This window comes from Rhipicephalus microplus, chromosome 1, assembly GCF_043290135.1.
Source record: "Rhipicephalus microplus isolate Deutch F79 chromosome 1, USDA_Rmic, whole genome shotgun sequence".
NCBI lineage: Eukaryota > Metazoa > Arthropoda > Arachnida > Ixodida > Ixodidae > Rhipicephalus > Rhipicephalus microplus.
The window spans coordinates 160924610-160940836 of record NC_134700.1 but is presented as its reverse complement, the minus strand read 5'-3'; the positions used below and the strand labels follow the sequence as shown (position 1 = coordinate 160940836).

At 45.5% G+C, this 16227-nt stretch overlaps 1 protein-coding gene across 1 annotated transcript in view; it reads right to left on the bottom strand.

The window, feature by feature from the left end:
* Nucleotides 1-2433: 2433 nt before the first annotated feature.
* LOC142801910 (ras-related C3 botulinum toxin substrate 2-like) overlaps nt 2434-16227 on the bottom strand; it is a 46633-nt gene continuing 32839 nt past the window's right edge. Inside the window, exons 2-6 of the mRNA XM_075887565.1 lie at nt 10335-10494; nt 9414-9528; nt 8945-9062; nt 7111-7247; nt 2434-2707 (exon numbers count right to left, since the gene is read on the bottom strand). Coding sequence (XP_075743680.1) covers nt 2630-2707; nt 7111-7247; nt 8945-9062; nt 9414-9528; nt 10335-10453 — 567 coding nt within the window. The 5' untranslated portion in view covers nt 10454-10494 and the 3' untranslated portion in view covers nt 2434-2629. The remainder of the gene's footprint in view (nt 2708-7110; nt 7248-8944; nt 9063-9413; nt 9529-10334; nt 10495-16227) is intronic.

The window sequence follows — 16227 nt, the reverse complement described above, 5'->3', positions numbered from 1 at the left end:
TGGATCCAATGACCATCCACGATGCCACCGAACATCACAAAAAGATGGCGCCTGACGCCAGATACTTGCGCTGGATGTACGAGCACCACGCCGCACATCTCCAGCACAATGCCATGCGCATCATGCATGGACCCGGCGCAAACGAGAACTTTCGTAAAGCGGGACACACAGTAATCACCAATTTTGCGACTCCGGGTCCTGCGGGTCTCAGTTTGGTAGCGGGCCCCCGTCCTAGGACCCATCGTCGAACAAGTCAGATGAGGCGCTCATAAAAACGAGAACAATTTTATACATGGTTAGTAACTGAGAATTAGAAAGAAGGTGATCAAGTGAGCAGAACTGTATTTGAGAGCTGTTGAACTGTAGAACTTAAAATACACAAAAAGTCTTCCGCTCATATAGCGCCGCGTTGCCAACCCTGGGCACATTGTCCGTGGCTTCAGCCAATACGGCGCTCCATGGTTTAGGTGCTCCACCCACGAAGGAGGGGAAAGACACCACACAACGCATGTGGAGAGGGCACAGTCTACACGATGCCCAAACATAGTCACAAATGCACTGCACCGACGTTTCGCACAGGTCACCAAGTTTCGCGCACGTCCGATGATCTTAGCTGACCTTGGTTTTCAATACTCTCCTGGCAGCTGGGTGAGGTTCGAAAAACCGGCTGCCAGTACACGTGTCAAACTTGCCTGACTGTGTTTGGGTCAGACAATGTAGTGGCGTGCCAGAATATTGTCAAAATATGCCACATCATTCAGCCGATCCTATGGAGAAAGGGAGAAGGAGGAGTAGTCAACTAATCCCTCGTCGTCCAGGCGGGCTCCTGCAAGGGCTGCAGCAGATAGTGCCTTTTCCTTCCCTTCAACCCCACATTCCATTCCTCGTTGTTCGCCAGAAGCAGGGGCTTAGCTGCGAATATCCAAGGCTCCGCTTCTCCCTGCAAGATGCAACCACAACCAGTTTTGCCTTAGCTTCCAGCCTGAACTGCAAATAACATGCTGATTCCGAGATTTCCCGATCCTCGGTGACCTTGAAAATGGCCCAGCTGCCTCCTTGTCTGCCTCGCAGCAAACACAATGTCTTTTCTTGAGTGGCGCTCACAATGGTCTTTCTTGGCCCGTGCGTTTTCTTTGCGCGAACCAGCCCCGAACCCCTCGTTTAGGTTTTCAACCCGTCTTGACGGCACACCCTTGCTCTGAATGAGTCAAAATATTTTCGTCCCGTTCACAAAGGCCGAAAAAATTCAATAATAATCACGGTCGTAACACCAAGTCGTCGGCAGGCTCCCACATCGACGTTTCTAAAAACGCCGCCATGAGTCAGACTCGTGGTCCCGCAAATGTCATCTTGATGTGCGTGGCAGCGGAGCAAGTGGACGAATCTCTGCTGCTTTCTAACGCGGCCAAGATTCCCGCCCTTGGCGAGGTCACTGCCCGACGTAACCAAGATGCTTCGGCACTATCATCATCTTCTTCGAGCGAGAAAGCAGAATCACCGTCGATATTGTAGTCTTCATCCAGCTCGAATGCACCTGTGAGCAAGGCGTTCGCTCAGGACTACTTGACACTCCAAGTGGTCAAGCAGCGCACGATCATGCAGCTACTACGAAGGCTTCAGAAACGATACCAACAGTGGTTGGTGAACAAGGCTGTGAAGAAGCACGTGAATTATCGGACCTTGCGAGTCTAAGACAGCAGGCCAACATCTGACTCTTCCTGCTACAATCTACGCAAGAAGAGCAAAAGCCACCACTATCACCCGAAAATGGCTAACAACGTGACCACCAAGAATTCTCGACATCCTAGCGAGATTGGATGACTTTTCGCTCAAGACAAGCCACCGCCTCCCCAAAGCCTTTCATCGTTGCCTTCTAACAGCCCTACCCTTTCCATCGTTCATGTCTTGCTCGCCAATGTGCGCCTGAACATCTGCCGCTGTGCACCCGAACAATGTCGCGAGTTCGCCGGCCGCGAGAGTGTGTTGCAAGTAAAGGAGGAAGCAGGGGCGGCGGGCACAGGCAGAAGCCATGGGCGCTGGATCGCTCAGTTGTTCTGTTCACCTTCGATGTAGCCAAACAATCGGGTCCGGGTCTCTTTTTTGTTACTCACACATAATATGCTGATCGCAGTAGCTTTATCAAAACTAGTGCGACATGAAGCCTCGCTGGCCATCCATTCTGACAGCGCTATATTTATTTTAAGTTATCTCGTGTCAGGTCACATTTTCACATCTCTTTTTTTTTCTGCGCATAAATTTGTGTCCGCAGAGCGTAAGTGAAACATAGGTTTCACACACACATTGTGGTTAAAAGAAATAGAGGGCAGAGCAAGTCGAAAGAAGACCCAGGAAACTGTTCCACTAAGTTTTTCTCAAACGCTACTGAAAACCACGGCTAGAAATTCTTGCAAAGTGAAACATTTTCAAGACAGCTGGATGATTCACTTTCACTTTATTGCAACACGCGCATACTACAGTGCCACTGAGTAAATTGTGTGTACGAAGAATGATGCGCTGACACTGATATATGTACCTATTTACAAGAAAAAATAAAGATTGCCACGGCTTTTTCATGTACAGCGTGCTAAGTGAGTGAGACACATCTCCGATGTCACCCTCGAGGCCGTGCCTATAAGATCTTACAAGCTAACTTTTTCTTTCTTGAGGATTTCGGCTGGAGTACTGCCCGGGCAGCCTCTTCAAAGACCTGCGAACGGGAAAGACAAATGATAATTTAGTGTAAAAAAGGTGCTTCGCACGGCGTATTCTTAAGATGTGACAGTCAGAGCTAGCTACATTCAAAGTATAACCGCCCGCCACTGCTGCGGCACTAAGCGATTGAGCATGACGTGAAGGGCTCGATACCAATAAAACTCGATACCAATAAGTAGCGGCAACGCCATTCACGATGCAGACAGAAAAAGAAAATGTCGAGCGATAGCAGCATCTACCGCAGGAAGCATGCTGTGGCGGTGTTCCACCAACGCCCCCTAGATTCCTAAGGCCTTTCCAATGGTTGTGTGACGTCACACCATGGGTTCGTGCGGGTGCTGCGTTCCATTATTCCTGAGCGTCACGCTCGCTTCTACTGGTTTGTGGAGCGTCTGCTCGCGTGGCAGTTCGGGGTGTTGCTTTGCCGCGCTTGCAACAGATGGCGCGACACGCTTTCTAAATATGGCAGCAAGCATCGACACTTGTACACGAGAACACAACAACCTGTGTTCTCGTGTACAAGTGTCACTTGGGGCCCCCAAACAGCATTTGAAAATACAGAAAAACGATATGAGCTCATCATTTTCTTTTGGCGTTTTTCGCCTTTTTGGTGCACCTCGTGATGCTATGTAGGGGTATTCTCGTGACGTCGTTAAAATATGTGATCTCAACTAGAGGCCTTAGCCAAGAAATTTTTTAGGGGGGGGGAGGCACTTAGCTGAGGGCCTTGAATAACACCTATTTTCTTCATTTTTTTTCTAAAATACCCCCCTCCAACTGAATTTCGAGAAGGGTTAGGGGCCTAGGGCTTCCTCCCTCTGTGGCTAGGGGCCTACTAAACTGGTTCATATATGTGAAATATCAGTTGTGAAATGGTCGCCTATGCTGCTTTGGCGTGCAGTCACCTGCCCGTCTTTAGTTATCTCGCATGACTATCATGCGCGATCAACTGATTTCACTTCGCTTTTGTGTATTTTTGACCACGGAAGAGGAGATAACAGCGTGCGGACGACATGTACGAAATCCTGATAGATCAACGCTTAGTGCTCACGAAGAACACGTGTTTTATCAAGAAATATAAGAGGCGGGGATGAGATATTGCCTTTAGAAAGGGTAGTGATGGCAAGAAAGATGCCACTCTCGCATTTGAACTTAGATAGGCTCAGCTAGGAGCCCTTTAAGAAGCTGTCATGTGTACAGCATGACATCCTCAGCGGCATCATATTGTCGCGAAGGCAATGTCTCACGAGAGCTTTTTCTTTTTCGGCTACAGCTGGAGTTCGTTCTTTGCCAGATTCTCTTGTTGGAGGTGCCATTTAACGACTTGTCTCGGGGAGAGCGCCTTGAGGAAGAATGAGAGTCTGAACAAAAAGAGCTGCATCCGGTCGGTCACTGTGCACTTCGTGCCAAAGCAGGCACCACGCCGTGCTTTCAACCGGACTATAGAAAATAGGTGCTCTTCTCCTCTTTTAACCACTACCACCACCACCCCAACCGAGCACGCCACCACCCGCGTCCTCCGGGGTGGTCGGGGGCCGACATTTGAGCACTTTTGTGCGCGTCAAGGCCGTTTTAGAAATTGTGCCCGTTTCAAAAAGCTGCTGCAGTTTTGTTGCGAGGCAGGCTTCACACGACCATAAAAACTTGTGTTGGGATTGGTTATCCTCGGCTTGCCCGAATCGTCCGCGCACCCGTGGATGCTGGAAAACACTATTTAAGCAGCGACTCGGGCCATTTTTGGGGTGAGCGGACTCGGGGGTCAACAGCGCATCTCACCACCGGAGACCAGTCATGCAAGCCGAGGAGTATGCCATCATTTTCCATGTTTTGTATTTGTAACTTAGTGCATTGTGTAAATTTAAGTTGTGTTAGATAAATAAACCCCCAATGAGTGCCCCCCGAAATCATCGTGTTGACTTGTCATTGCTTGCCTGTGCGGAATCGCTCCCCCGCTTCTTCGGCTCGACGGTCTTCAGATGTGTCTAGCTTAAACAACCCCGACATTTTGCTACGATATAAACGTATACCGAGTAGGTTTGACAAACAAATGCAACAGCTGTTGGGTTAGTTGATAATTCAATCTGAGTTAAACTGCACGAAAAATGTAGATGTAAGAGCAAAAGAACAACGCATGCGAGTATACTAACAACTGAAAAACTTAGGCATGCAGTTGGCGAGTCGTCCTGTTTTGTCGTTAGTGCCTTACACACTCTGATTGATTGATATGTTGGGTTGAACGTTCCAAAACCACCATATGATTATGAGAGACGTCGTAGTGAAGGGCTCCGGAAATTTCAACCACCTGGTGTTCTTTAACGTGCACCCAAATCTGAGCACACGGGCCTACGGCATCTTCGCCTCCATCTAAAATGCAGCCGCCGCAGCCGGTATTCGGTCCCGCGACCTGCGGGTCAGCAGCCGAGTACCTTAGCTACTAGACCACCGCGGCGGGGTGCCCTACACACTCTGCACAACGGCAAATGTCATCTTCAGCCCCAACTGAGAATTGTTACGTAAACTTGCCGCATCAGTTTAAGTACAACACAAAAAGGTCATCAGCTGCGTCAATATCCTTCTTTCTACTAAGATGAAAAGCGCTTCGAGTGTCAACCAACGCACGCGCTGCTTCTAGGAAGGTTCGTCGAAACAACAGGTTCCGGTGTTTTTCTCCGTACTATGGAATCTTTTTGCCTTCTTCTTTATGCAAATTAGCATTTTAGTTTTCGTATACACTCTTAATACACCATTTTGCACTCTTTGGAAGTGCCTTTCGACAGACAATCGGCATATGCCTCCCATCTCATCCTTTTATTTTGCGCAGGATTTCACCGATCTTCAAGTTTGTACAACGAAATGAAGGAGCCTTCTCACTTCTCATCTCAACAGTAAACATGCCCAGTCGTGTGAAGCATGTGCCCTTTTGCATTTCCAGGTTTCGAAAACGCAGCTGCGTTACCTCGCGGTAAGATATCGGTGGTGTGGCGAATGTGAATCGTATCGCTCCCATTTTTGCTGCAACCGCTCGTTGCCATACAGGGAAAGCTTCAAAACTGGCGTGCATCACTTCATTTGTAGCCAGCTCCAGGACCCAATTTTGATCCCGCCACCACCTCTGTTTATCAACCATTGCGTGGCATTTATCCATAATTTCTGCAAAGGCCTCACCTGTGCGGATGAGCACTGGGCTTTTTCGCCTGTTCATCGATCCTGTGCTATGTCCAATTGTGCTCTCTCGGCTGTGTACCCGCAGTGTGGGGAGGAATTTTCCGACACCCATGGTGTCGAGATGACCCTCCAATCTAATTTGCCTAGAGTTACTGTATATGCTCACTACAGGAGCATATACAGTATTTCTAAACCTGCTTACTCCACCTCACCCCATCCGAGAGGACTGGAAAGCTGTCCTCCTAGCCTGACAGGCAATGGTGGTTAGAGCCAAACGCGCCGCGGAAACTAGAGGGATTCCGCGCTAGGGGTATCCCTCCGAGTCCTTGTGAGAGATGGGCACTTCCGACTTGGTACTCTCATTGAAAATACATGAACGAATGTTTTCTGCCACAAGCATCTACGAGATATCAGCTATAACACCAGGCGACGGACTTGTATTGATTCTTTTGCGGTAGCTCTCAACGAATTGATTGATATAATTGATATGTGAGGTTTAACATCACAAAAACACCCTATGATTATGAGAGACGCCATAGTGGAGGACTCCGAAAATTTTGACCACCTGGGGTTCTTTGACGAGCACTCAAATCTGAGCACACGGGCCTACAGCATTTTCACCTTCATCGAAAGAGCTCTCAACGAAATATAGTGCCATACGGAAGTGTCTTGATTATGGTGCCGCTGAGGTAGAATTACTGTACATGGCTCCTTTATGTCGTTCCTATAACAGAGCCATATACGGTAACTGTTTGTTCTGGTGAGGTCATTTGTTAATGCACCAGAACGGTAAGTTCTGGTGCGGTTACGAATCTTTGCTTCAGCTTTACCGATGCTCTTTGGCTAACTTGCGCCAGAAGGGCTTTTTTTTTGTATGCCTCTTTGTGACAGCAGCTCATCATCCTGACACCATTTGTCATGTTCAGGGCTCATAATGAGTTTTGTTTCTGAGATAGTCACGCAAAATTTTGCCCGAGCTTCGGACTTTTGACATCTGTCTCCTTCCTGCCACGTTTAGACGTGTCAAACAAAGTGCTTTCAGACAAGCTTTTACGAACTACTACCAACCATAAGTATAAGTGCGTGACACAACGAATTATGTGCTCTTGAATATCTCGGATGTATGCAAATTACATACAATATACTTTCACAAAAGATACTTGATAAATTAGAGCATACGCTAGATACAACTCACTGTTGTAAAATGAGCGCCGCAAAGCTAGAAACACACACCTCCCTGACACGTTCTCCAGTCTTGGCTGAGCACTCGACGTAGCTGTAGGCTTTGATCTTGGAGGCCAGCTTCTTGCCCGACGCTCGGGTCACGAGCTCCTCGGCTGAATCCTCTTGGCGAAGGTCGGCCTTGGTTGCTGCAATAAGTTTGAGGTGAATTGCTGACCTCAAGTAAAATATAGCTATCCTGTTTGTATGCAGCAACAAAGAACACAAAAAATGTGTGCTCCACTGTCAAAGCATACAGTTAAAAGGGCACGCGGCTCTTCATTTGCTGCATTTTAGCAGAAATATTGGCGGAAGTGACGTCTGTGCATCCCAGCAGTGTTCGCGAACGTGCTAGCGCCACCTAGCAGGCATGAAGCCCAGTGATTTCATAACTTTCAGAGAAGAAAATTCGCGCTGATGTGATTTCCCTTTAGCAGTGAACTACTCCGTAGTGTACATATCTTCAGACATACCAGCCATTTCTTCAATGCACTCACTCACAACAACAGCGTCAGTGAAGCGCGTACCTCTGTAGGTCGGGGCTGTATGAACGGGAATGCCAATGCGTATTTTTTTTTATGCAGCGGCCGTGGTGCTATGTACCTGTATAGCTATATATAAAGCGGTTGCTTTTGCCTCAGAATTCCTGCCAAATGTGTACAGTAATTTGTTGTCTCTACCTCGAAGTTTCATACTTTCAACTTGTGTTCTAAGCGTTTGTAATTAAAGCGTAACGTCGTCATCCTCGCCCTCTGTCACACATGGTAATCTGCAGTAATCACCACTGTCAGTTTGGGTAGGTCAACACACCAGTTTTTTCTTGGCTGCGGGTTGTATTAGTTTGTTTCTGGTCGCGGGCCGCCGCTCCACACTTCCTCAGTAAAAGAATGTACATAAAATATCGAGATAACGTGAGGCACACAACTTTGGCAGCCGTCAAGAAGATTCACGAAAAGGTCAGTTGTTCACTGCTTTGATCGGATGCAGATATTTTGATATGCCGTGGATGTACAACTTGTGCGTTTTTTCAGAAATACACATCAAGAGGCTGAACAGCTTGTTTGCATAGAAACTTGCTGTTGGGGGAGTACTTCATTATACTAAAGTGAGTAATATAATATTATGTGATATGTAGTTATGTAGCAACAGCATGGCCAGGGATTAGAAAAGATAATACCTGAATAATGCGAACCAGTGGTAATGTCGAGGCAACCGAATGAGAACAAGTAGAAAGAAACAATGCAAACAAGTGAGAACCTCAAAGTGACGTAATGAATGTCTCGTGATAGCATAATGTTTTACCTGTTCTCTCCTTAGCTATAGCTAAACGACTGCAACTTTTATTCTCCACCAGCAGTGTGTTTATGGCCAATTAAAAAAAATAACACAATTCGCTTTATGCAAATGTGAATGCGGCCGACGTGGCGTGCTCTCGTCCGCATGTACACTGATAAGACTTTAACGGCAAGAGCCGCGATAGATGCGGCAGCCAGTCCGGCCGACAGTCAGAACTTTCTCAGCTCAATGTCACTAGAGCACTCAAGTCATGATGTATTCTCTAGAGGCGAGAAGCGATGGTGGTAGATGATTGACAATGATGACGCTTAAAAGATAATACTAAACAAGCACGTGGTATGCATTATGAAGTAATTTTATCGGCGATTGTAATTTTATTGACAAATGCACGATTGCAGGAGGCAGTGTACGTGTGAGCGCAGTCCACCTTATCCGCAGTGTCAACCACGTGCTCCAAAAGTCCGTAGCAGCGGCAGTTACACACAAGTCCCGCAAGGTGCTGTAAAAGAAAAAAAAGTAAAAGGAAAAAATGATGTGACAATAACCGTACCCACTAAGACGTACGGCGTCGAAGGGCAGTGATGCTTGAGCTCGGGTTGCCACTTTGTCAAGATGTTGTTATACGACGCTTGGCTGCTGATGCTGTAGCACAGCAGGAACACGTCCGACTGCACGCAAGACACGAAGACGGATGAGCTGCCGTCAGAATAGTTTCAATGGAGCACGCAAGAGCGTTACTCGCAAAGTAGCATGAACTTCCTCTTTTACAACGTCCAACTCTGTTCTGGCATGCAGAAGTCTAACTGCATGCTAGAATTAATTAAGGGCTGCCTGGTGATCTCTATATGTGGCGCTAGCTGGGTGGCGTGGGACGCAAATTAAGTTTTCCTCATCATCATCAAGGGCTGGCAATCCTCGTAAAGAAACAAAACGATCATTTAACATTGTCAGTTACAGTTTCGTCTATTCAATCAATCTATCTATCAATCGATCAATTAATCAATCATTGAATCACTGACCCCAGGATAGGAAAGCGGCCTCAGCTTCTCGTAGTCTTCCTGTCCCGCGGTGTCCCACAGCGTCAGGTTTGCAGTGACGCCATCCACAAGTAGGCTACCCGCGTAGTTGTCGAAGCTGCGAGTCGGTCATGTGCCAGGGTGAATGCGAGAACGAGGTCGTCGCTTGTGGCAGAACGCCCCACACTTTGTATCAATCCGCAGCTCGAGCACAAACAGTGTTTGCAACAAGAGATGCAAGCATGAACCGACCGATGAATTGGTACATACGCATGCAAAATGGATAGAACAAAAAGAAATAAATAAATCAAATGACATACACGACAACATTAAGGAACGTAATAGCAATAACAGCCACAAATTAATTAATGAATATACGCAACACATTTATGTTTAACATCATTAATTAATTATTATCCATTACACGTACGTTTTTCAGAAAGAACATAGGAAAAAGGTACAGTTTGAATTCATTAAACAATCGTACAATTTCGCTTGATAACGATATTGCAACATTCAGGGCAGGAAATTGTATGAAACAGGAACATATCAATGAGGTTATAATGCATATTGTCAGTGTCAAATAACGCATCACTGTTCTGCCGCATTTTCTCGATACGTATAATTTTTGTTCTCTAAAAGCAGACAAAGTAATAAAGATTTGAATAACTACTAAAATGCAATGTTCTTTTTCTGTTTTGTTTCTCGAATTGACAGTGCATGAATGTGAACTGACTAGACACAACTACACAGTAGCATGTGACGGCGAAACTGCGCGACGCCAGATCTTGTACGTCCTTGTTATAATAAGGGCGCTCGGTACAAACACACCCTGTGAGTGAGCACATTGCATGCTCTTATCGAGTGAGTGGCCGTGGTTGCATGCACATATACACATACGAGTCGAAAGGCGCTGGTGCTCACACTGTGGGCTCGTAGTCGTTGCCAGGAAAGGCTCCGGTGGTGAAGGCGACCAGCAGGCATGTCTTGCCCACCATGCCGTCTCCCACCACCACCATCTTGATCGGCCGACTCTGCGCCATGCCTCGAGCTCACCGCTGACCGCGGGCCGCCGCTGCCCCTCCTACGAGCCGAGTAAGGACTTGCTCAGATACGTGCATGTTCATTATTATTCCGTTCTGTTGATGTTCAGTCAATATACGTTACCTTCAGCCTTACTACGTCCACTGCAGGGCAAAGGCCTCTCCCATGATCCGCCAATCAACCTGATCTTGTGCTTTCACGTTATACCTGCGAACTTTTTAATCTCATCGTCCCACCTAACCTTCCGTTTCCCCCTCGTCTGTTTGCCTTCTCTGGGAATCCAGTCAGTTACCATTAATAACCAGCTGTTCTTCTGCCTATGCACTACGTGCCCGGTCCTTGTCCATTTCTTTATTGTTAATTTCAACTACAATATCCTTAACCCTGCAATTTGTTCCCTGACCCACTTTGCTCTCTTCTTGTCTCTTAAGGCTACACCTATCATTTTCCTTTCCATCGTTCGCGGCTTCATCCTCGATTTAAGCTGAACCCTCTTTGTAAGCCTCCAGGTTTCTGTTTTATAGGTAAGTACCGACAAGATGCAGCTGTTATATACCTTACTCTGGACGGTTAGTGCTACATTGCCATTCATTATTTGAGAATGCTTTCCGAATGTGATCCACCCCATCCCTATTCTTCTGTTACTTCAATCTCGTGGTTCGGCTCCATGGTTACTACCTGTCCTAAGTAGACATACTTTTTTTACAACTAAAAGTGCACTGATATACCTGTCTCCAAGCACTGTTATTTTCCGAGGTTGTTGTACATTACTTTCATTTCCTGCAGTATAATTTTAAGACCTTCTCTTCTGCTTTCCGTGTCCAGTTCAGCCATCATAAGCTGTAATTCGTCCCCTGTGTTACTCATCAAGGCAATGTCATCAGAGAATCTCAGGTTACTAGGATACTCTCCATTAACTCTTATCCCTAACTCTTCTCAGTCTATGGCCCTGAAAACCTCCTGTAAACATGCTGTGAATAGCATTGGAGAGATCGTGCCTCCCTGCTTTACACTCTTCTTTAGTTGGATTCTGTCACTCTCATTATGCAGAGCTAAGGTGTCTGTAAATCCGCTGTATGTTTATGTAGGGTTCGTTGATGCCCTGATTCCGCAGTGCCTGCAGCGCATCACTGCTGATGTCTCGACTGAGTTAAACACCTTCTTGTAATCTATAAAGGTTATGTATAGGGGTTAGTTGTATTCCCCTCATTTCTCTATCACCTGATTGATAGCATGAATATGATCGATTGTTGAGTAGCCTGTTCGGAATCCTGCTTGTTCATTTGGTTGATTTAATTCTAATGTTGTCTTAGTTCTGTTAGCAATTACCTTTGTAAATTACTTGTATACTACAGAGAGCAAGCTGATCGGCCTGTAAATATTCAAGTCCTTGTCATCTCCTTTTTTTATCTATTAAAAGGATTTTGGCGTTCTTCCAAGATTATGGTACGCTTCCCGTCAAGTGACACTTCTTACATAAGGTGGCCAGTTTTTTAACACAATTTCTCCGCCATCTTTCAGCAGCTCCGCTGTTACCTTATGCTTACCAGCGGCTTTGCCTTTTTGCACTTCGTCTAGGACTTTCCTTACTTGCCCAGTCATTACTAATAGTATGTCGCATTCCGCTGTGCTATTATTGCTCCGTACGATTTCGTCCTGGTTGTCTCGATCGGCTTCTATAAAGCTCTCTTCAGAATTCCTCCACCACCTCTACCATCCTATCCATATCGGTTATGACATTGCCTTCCTTGTCCCTTAATGCATACATCTGATTTTTGAGTATGCATAAGTTTGCCTTCACAGCTTTTAGGCTTCTGCCACATTTTACAGCCTGCTCGGTTCTCTTCATGTTACACACTCTCATGTCGGCTACCTTAAACCTGTTGATTAACTTGCAAAGCTGCACTAGCTCTATTTTGTCGATTGCATTCAAGGCTCTCATGGTCTGTCGTCTCTTAATGAGATTTTTCGTCTCTTGATATAGTTTGCTAGTGTCCTGTCTAGTGACTTTACCCCCGACTTCCATTGCACACTCTTTAATGATACTAGTAAGATTATCCTTCATTGTGTCAACACTAACGTTGGATTACCTCGTTTAGAGCTGCCAATCTATTCTGAAGCAAAATTCAGAATTTCTGTAGTTTTCCTCTCACCGCTATCTCGTCAATTGGTTTCTTGCGTATCACTTTATGCCCTTGCTTTTTTTTTAAATTTAGGTGATACGAGCTCTAACCATTCTATGGTCACTACATCTGATGTTGCCTACTATATATACTTCTGCATCTTGTACAATGCTTGGGTGTGCACACAGAATAATTTCGCCATTAAGACTCCATCGCGTCCACTGATGGTTAGCCCGTTTTCTGAAGTAGGCATTCAAGATCCGAAAGTTATTAAGTTCTGCGAACTATGCTGCCTCCCCTCTGGCATTTCTAGAGCCGATGCCATATATCCCCCACTGCATGGTCTCCGGCCTGTTGCTTGCCTACTTTTACATTAATTTCGCCCATCAGTATAGTATACTGTGTCTTTACTTGTTAATTGCGGACTCCACGTCTTCATGAAAGCGTTCAACCAAACAATCATCATGGCTCAATATAGTGTACCACCTTCATCTTGTACCTTTGTTAAACTTAAGTTTGATACTCCCGATCTTTTCATTGATGCTATAGTATTTCTGCATGTTGCCAGCGATATTCTTGTGTATAAGAAACCCAACTTCTAGTTCTTTTCTGTCAACTGATCCACAATAACATAGGACGTTTCTAGCACTGTATAAGCCTCACGTGTCCTCTCAACTTCGCTGAGCCCTATTACATACCATCAAACACCTTCTAATTCCTCTAATGGCACAGCTAGACTAGCCTCACTAGATAGTGTTCTAGCATTAAGCGTAGTCAAGTTTAGGCTCTAATGGCGGCCTGTCCGCACCCAGAGATTCGTAGCACTCTCCGCTGCGTCGCAGGTCTGTCCGCCACCTTGGACAGTTGTTTCGCAGCCGCTTGGGACTGAGGGCCAAAGGTTAATTGGCACATTCATAATGGAGGTGATGGCCTAGTAGTATACATCAGGGTGGCCAATACTGCTCTGGTGAGGCAACTCCCCAGATGTGTTCTTTCTAATTTGTTTTAACGATTTCTTTATCAAGCTTTTTATATAAATATACGATTGGCAATGGTCCGGCATCTGCATTCAAGCTGAACTTTGTCATTGCATGCTAGGTTGCTGTGCTATCTCTAAGTAGGGTGGTTCTGTGGCACTTCCTTAGCATTGTAGAATACCACCTGACCACCTAATAGTTCTCAGCTTCGCATTACCCGTAGCTCACGGGGTCTTTTCCTAACTGTTAGGATGAATGTACCTCTGTCTGCGTGAAACAAACCCAGTACTAGCACACACAAACACTCTCTGTGAGAGCAAGTACACACAAACAGTTCATCCCAAATAATTAAGTCTCATAAATCTAGCACTTTGGCTTGTCCATACAATGCCCCACAATGGGGGGGGGGGGGCTCATTCCACGCCAACTGCCCCAACCAGGACGCTCGCCAAAAATCAATTTCAATCAAATGGATTCAGAAAATTACGCACACACAGGCATTACATCTAAAGTATTTTCCCAAGGTATTTTGAGCGACAAATATTTTTGGCACCCATGACCGCCACTTGAAAATCACGAAATGTTGAAAAAACCAGGTACAAGAAAACAATTGTCTATAAGTTAACCGTATTGCAAATTCTCTCAATACTAGCATTTTCTGTTTTTAGAGTAACTTGCTTTCATTATAAAACAGTTGCTCATGACAGCTTGAAAATGTTCATACTTTAGAGCATAGTCAAAACTTTGTAAATTGTAGTGTTTTTGATAATTTTACTACAAAACACAACCATCGATAGAATCCATAAATTACTTCTATCAAACTCTAAATAACACCTTCTATTTACGAATATTTTGTTTTGCCGGTTTTTGGTGCACAGAATCTAAATGAAATCCAGAACTTCGTGAAAATGCCCCATTGGTCTAAGTTTAGACGTCTGTAGCACCCTAAGGTGGTCCAATAAAAAATAAGGAAATAAGCACATATGATTTAGAATCATAGTGGCTTTGTTCACAGAAAGTTCAATTGAAGTCATTTTTGTTTTAGCGGAGAAAACATTTTTGATGTACAGTTCAATCATTGCAATCTTTTGCTATGAAGCCAATACAAGGCAACTGATTTCACTGCATAAAGAAGAGTGGTAGTGCATTTACAAAATCTTTAAAAGTCAACTTCTTAGTGCTCTCTTTTGTATACTACATACCAAGGTGATAGTAAACAGTGCTAAAGATATAACAATGTGAATGAAATATATGCCACTACGTATTATATATATATATATATATATATATATATATATATATATATATATATATATATATATATATATATATATATATATATATATATATATATATATATATATATATATATATATATATATATATATATATATGTAAGTACGTATCTGTGTGTGCTGTGCGACAATGATTGTACTGACAGAGATCACTCACAAAGGAGACAACTACACTGTTCGTTCTAGTGGCAATGACTGCAGCAATCGCGAATTAAGCTGTCGTTCGTGTGTGCCCATACTACAAACGTACTTTTGGCTCTAATAAAACAGTTTCGTTGGCTAGTGAGATTCCTGTAGCGAAATATAGCTCGCGCCGAGAGAGGTGGGAGGAGGAAGGTGAGGGCAGGGAGCCTGATTCGGAGGTAATTAGCTGCCCCTTGAACGAGAAAGAATGAGAGGGAAAGCTTGAAAGAAGCACACGTACACGTAGGAAAGTGTGCTTGTTTTTTTTTATTCACTTCATTACAATTCTTCGCTTGAAAGGGGACGCTTACGCCCAATCTTTCTTGAAGTGATCAGACAGTACGAAGATAGTGAGGTGGACATCTGGAACTCACAGGCTATAGCGATTTCTACCCTTGCCACTTGAAAGGACTGCACGTAGGTTTCACTTCTTGAAAGCGAAAAGTGCAGGGGAGTTATAACAGTCCGCGCTAATTTCATTCGGACTATACGTGTGGTTCGTTTTGAGCGGTACTTTCCGTTACAAATATCCCAGGCTGTCTGTCGAATAATAAATGTCAGTGGTTTCAACGCGCACCACGCAGCTCTCCATAGGACTATGCGCGCTAGTCGATCATTCCAGCGACTATAGGCGGCGCAGCGGAAGGTCCAAATGGCGGACGAGACGGTGATGTCGCGAGCGTTTACGTCAGCGTCGCAGAGCGTGAAGACGCGTTCACTGGTTTATGACTATACTGCAGGGGCGGCGCCAGGGGGGGGCAAGGGTGGGCTGGAGGCCCCCCCCCAAAATTCTCGCCTACCCCCCCTATGCCCACCCAAGTGCCCGGAAGCACATATTGAAAACCTAGCAGGAGCAGAGCTAGCAACCGACGGCTTGCCCCCCGGAGGAACTCACTTTTCGTGGTTGCCCCCCCCCCCCCCCAGTAAAAACATCCTGGCGCCGCCCCTGGACTACTGAGAGACCGAACTGCGTCGCATTTTTATCACCATGTGACAGCTATGGAGCACGGCTACATGGTGCCGCCTGCGTCGCTGGAATGACCGAATTAGAGGTCATAAAAGAATACAGAATAAAGAGCGATGCGAGCGAAGAAGGGATATGAAGCCGCAGCGACTGCCGCAGTCACAGCAACAACCGCGGATCCCGCAACGTACGTTTCGGGTCACGCTGTACACGACTCCATCCTCCGCACAC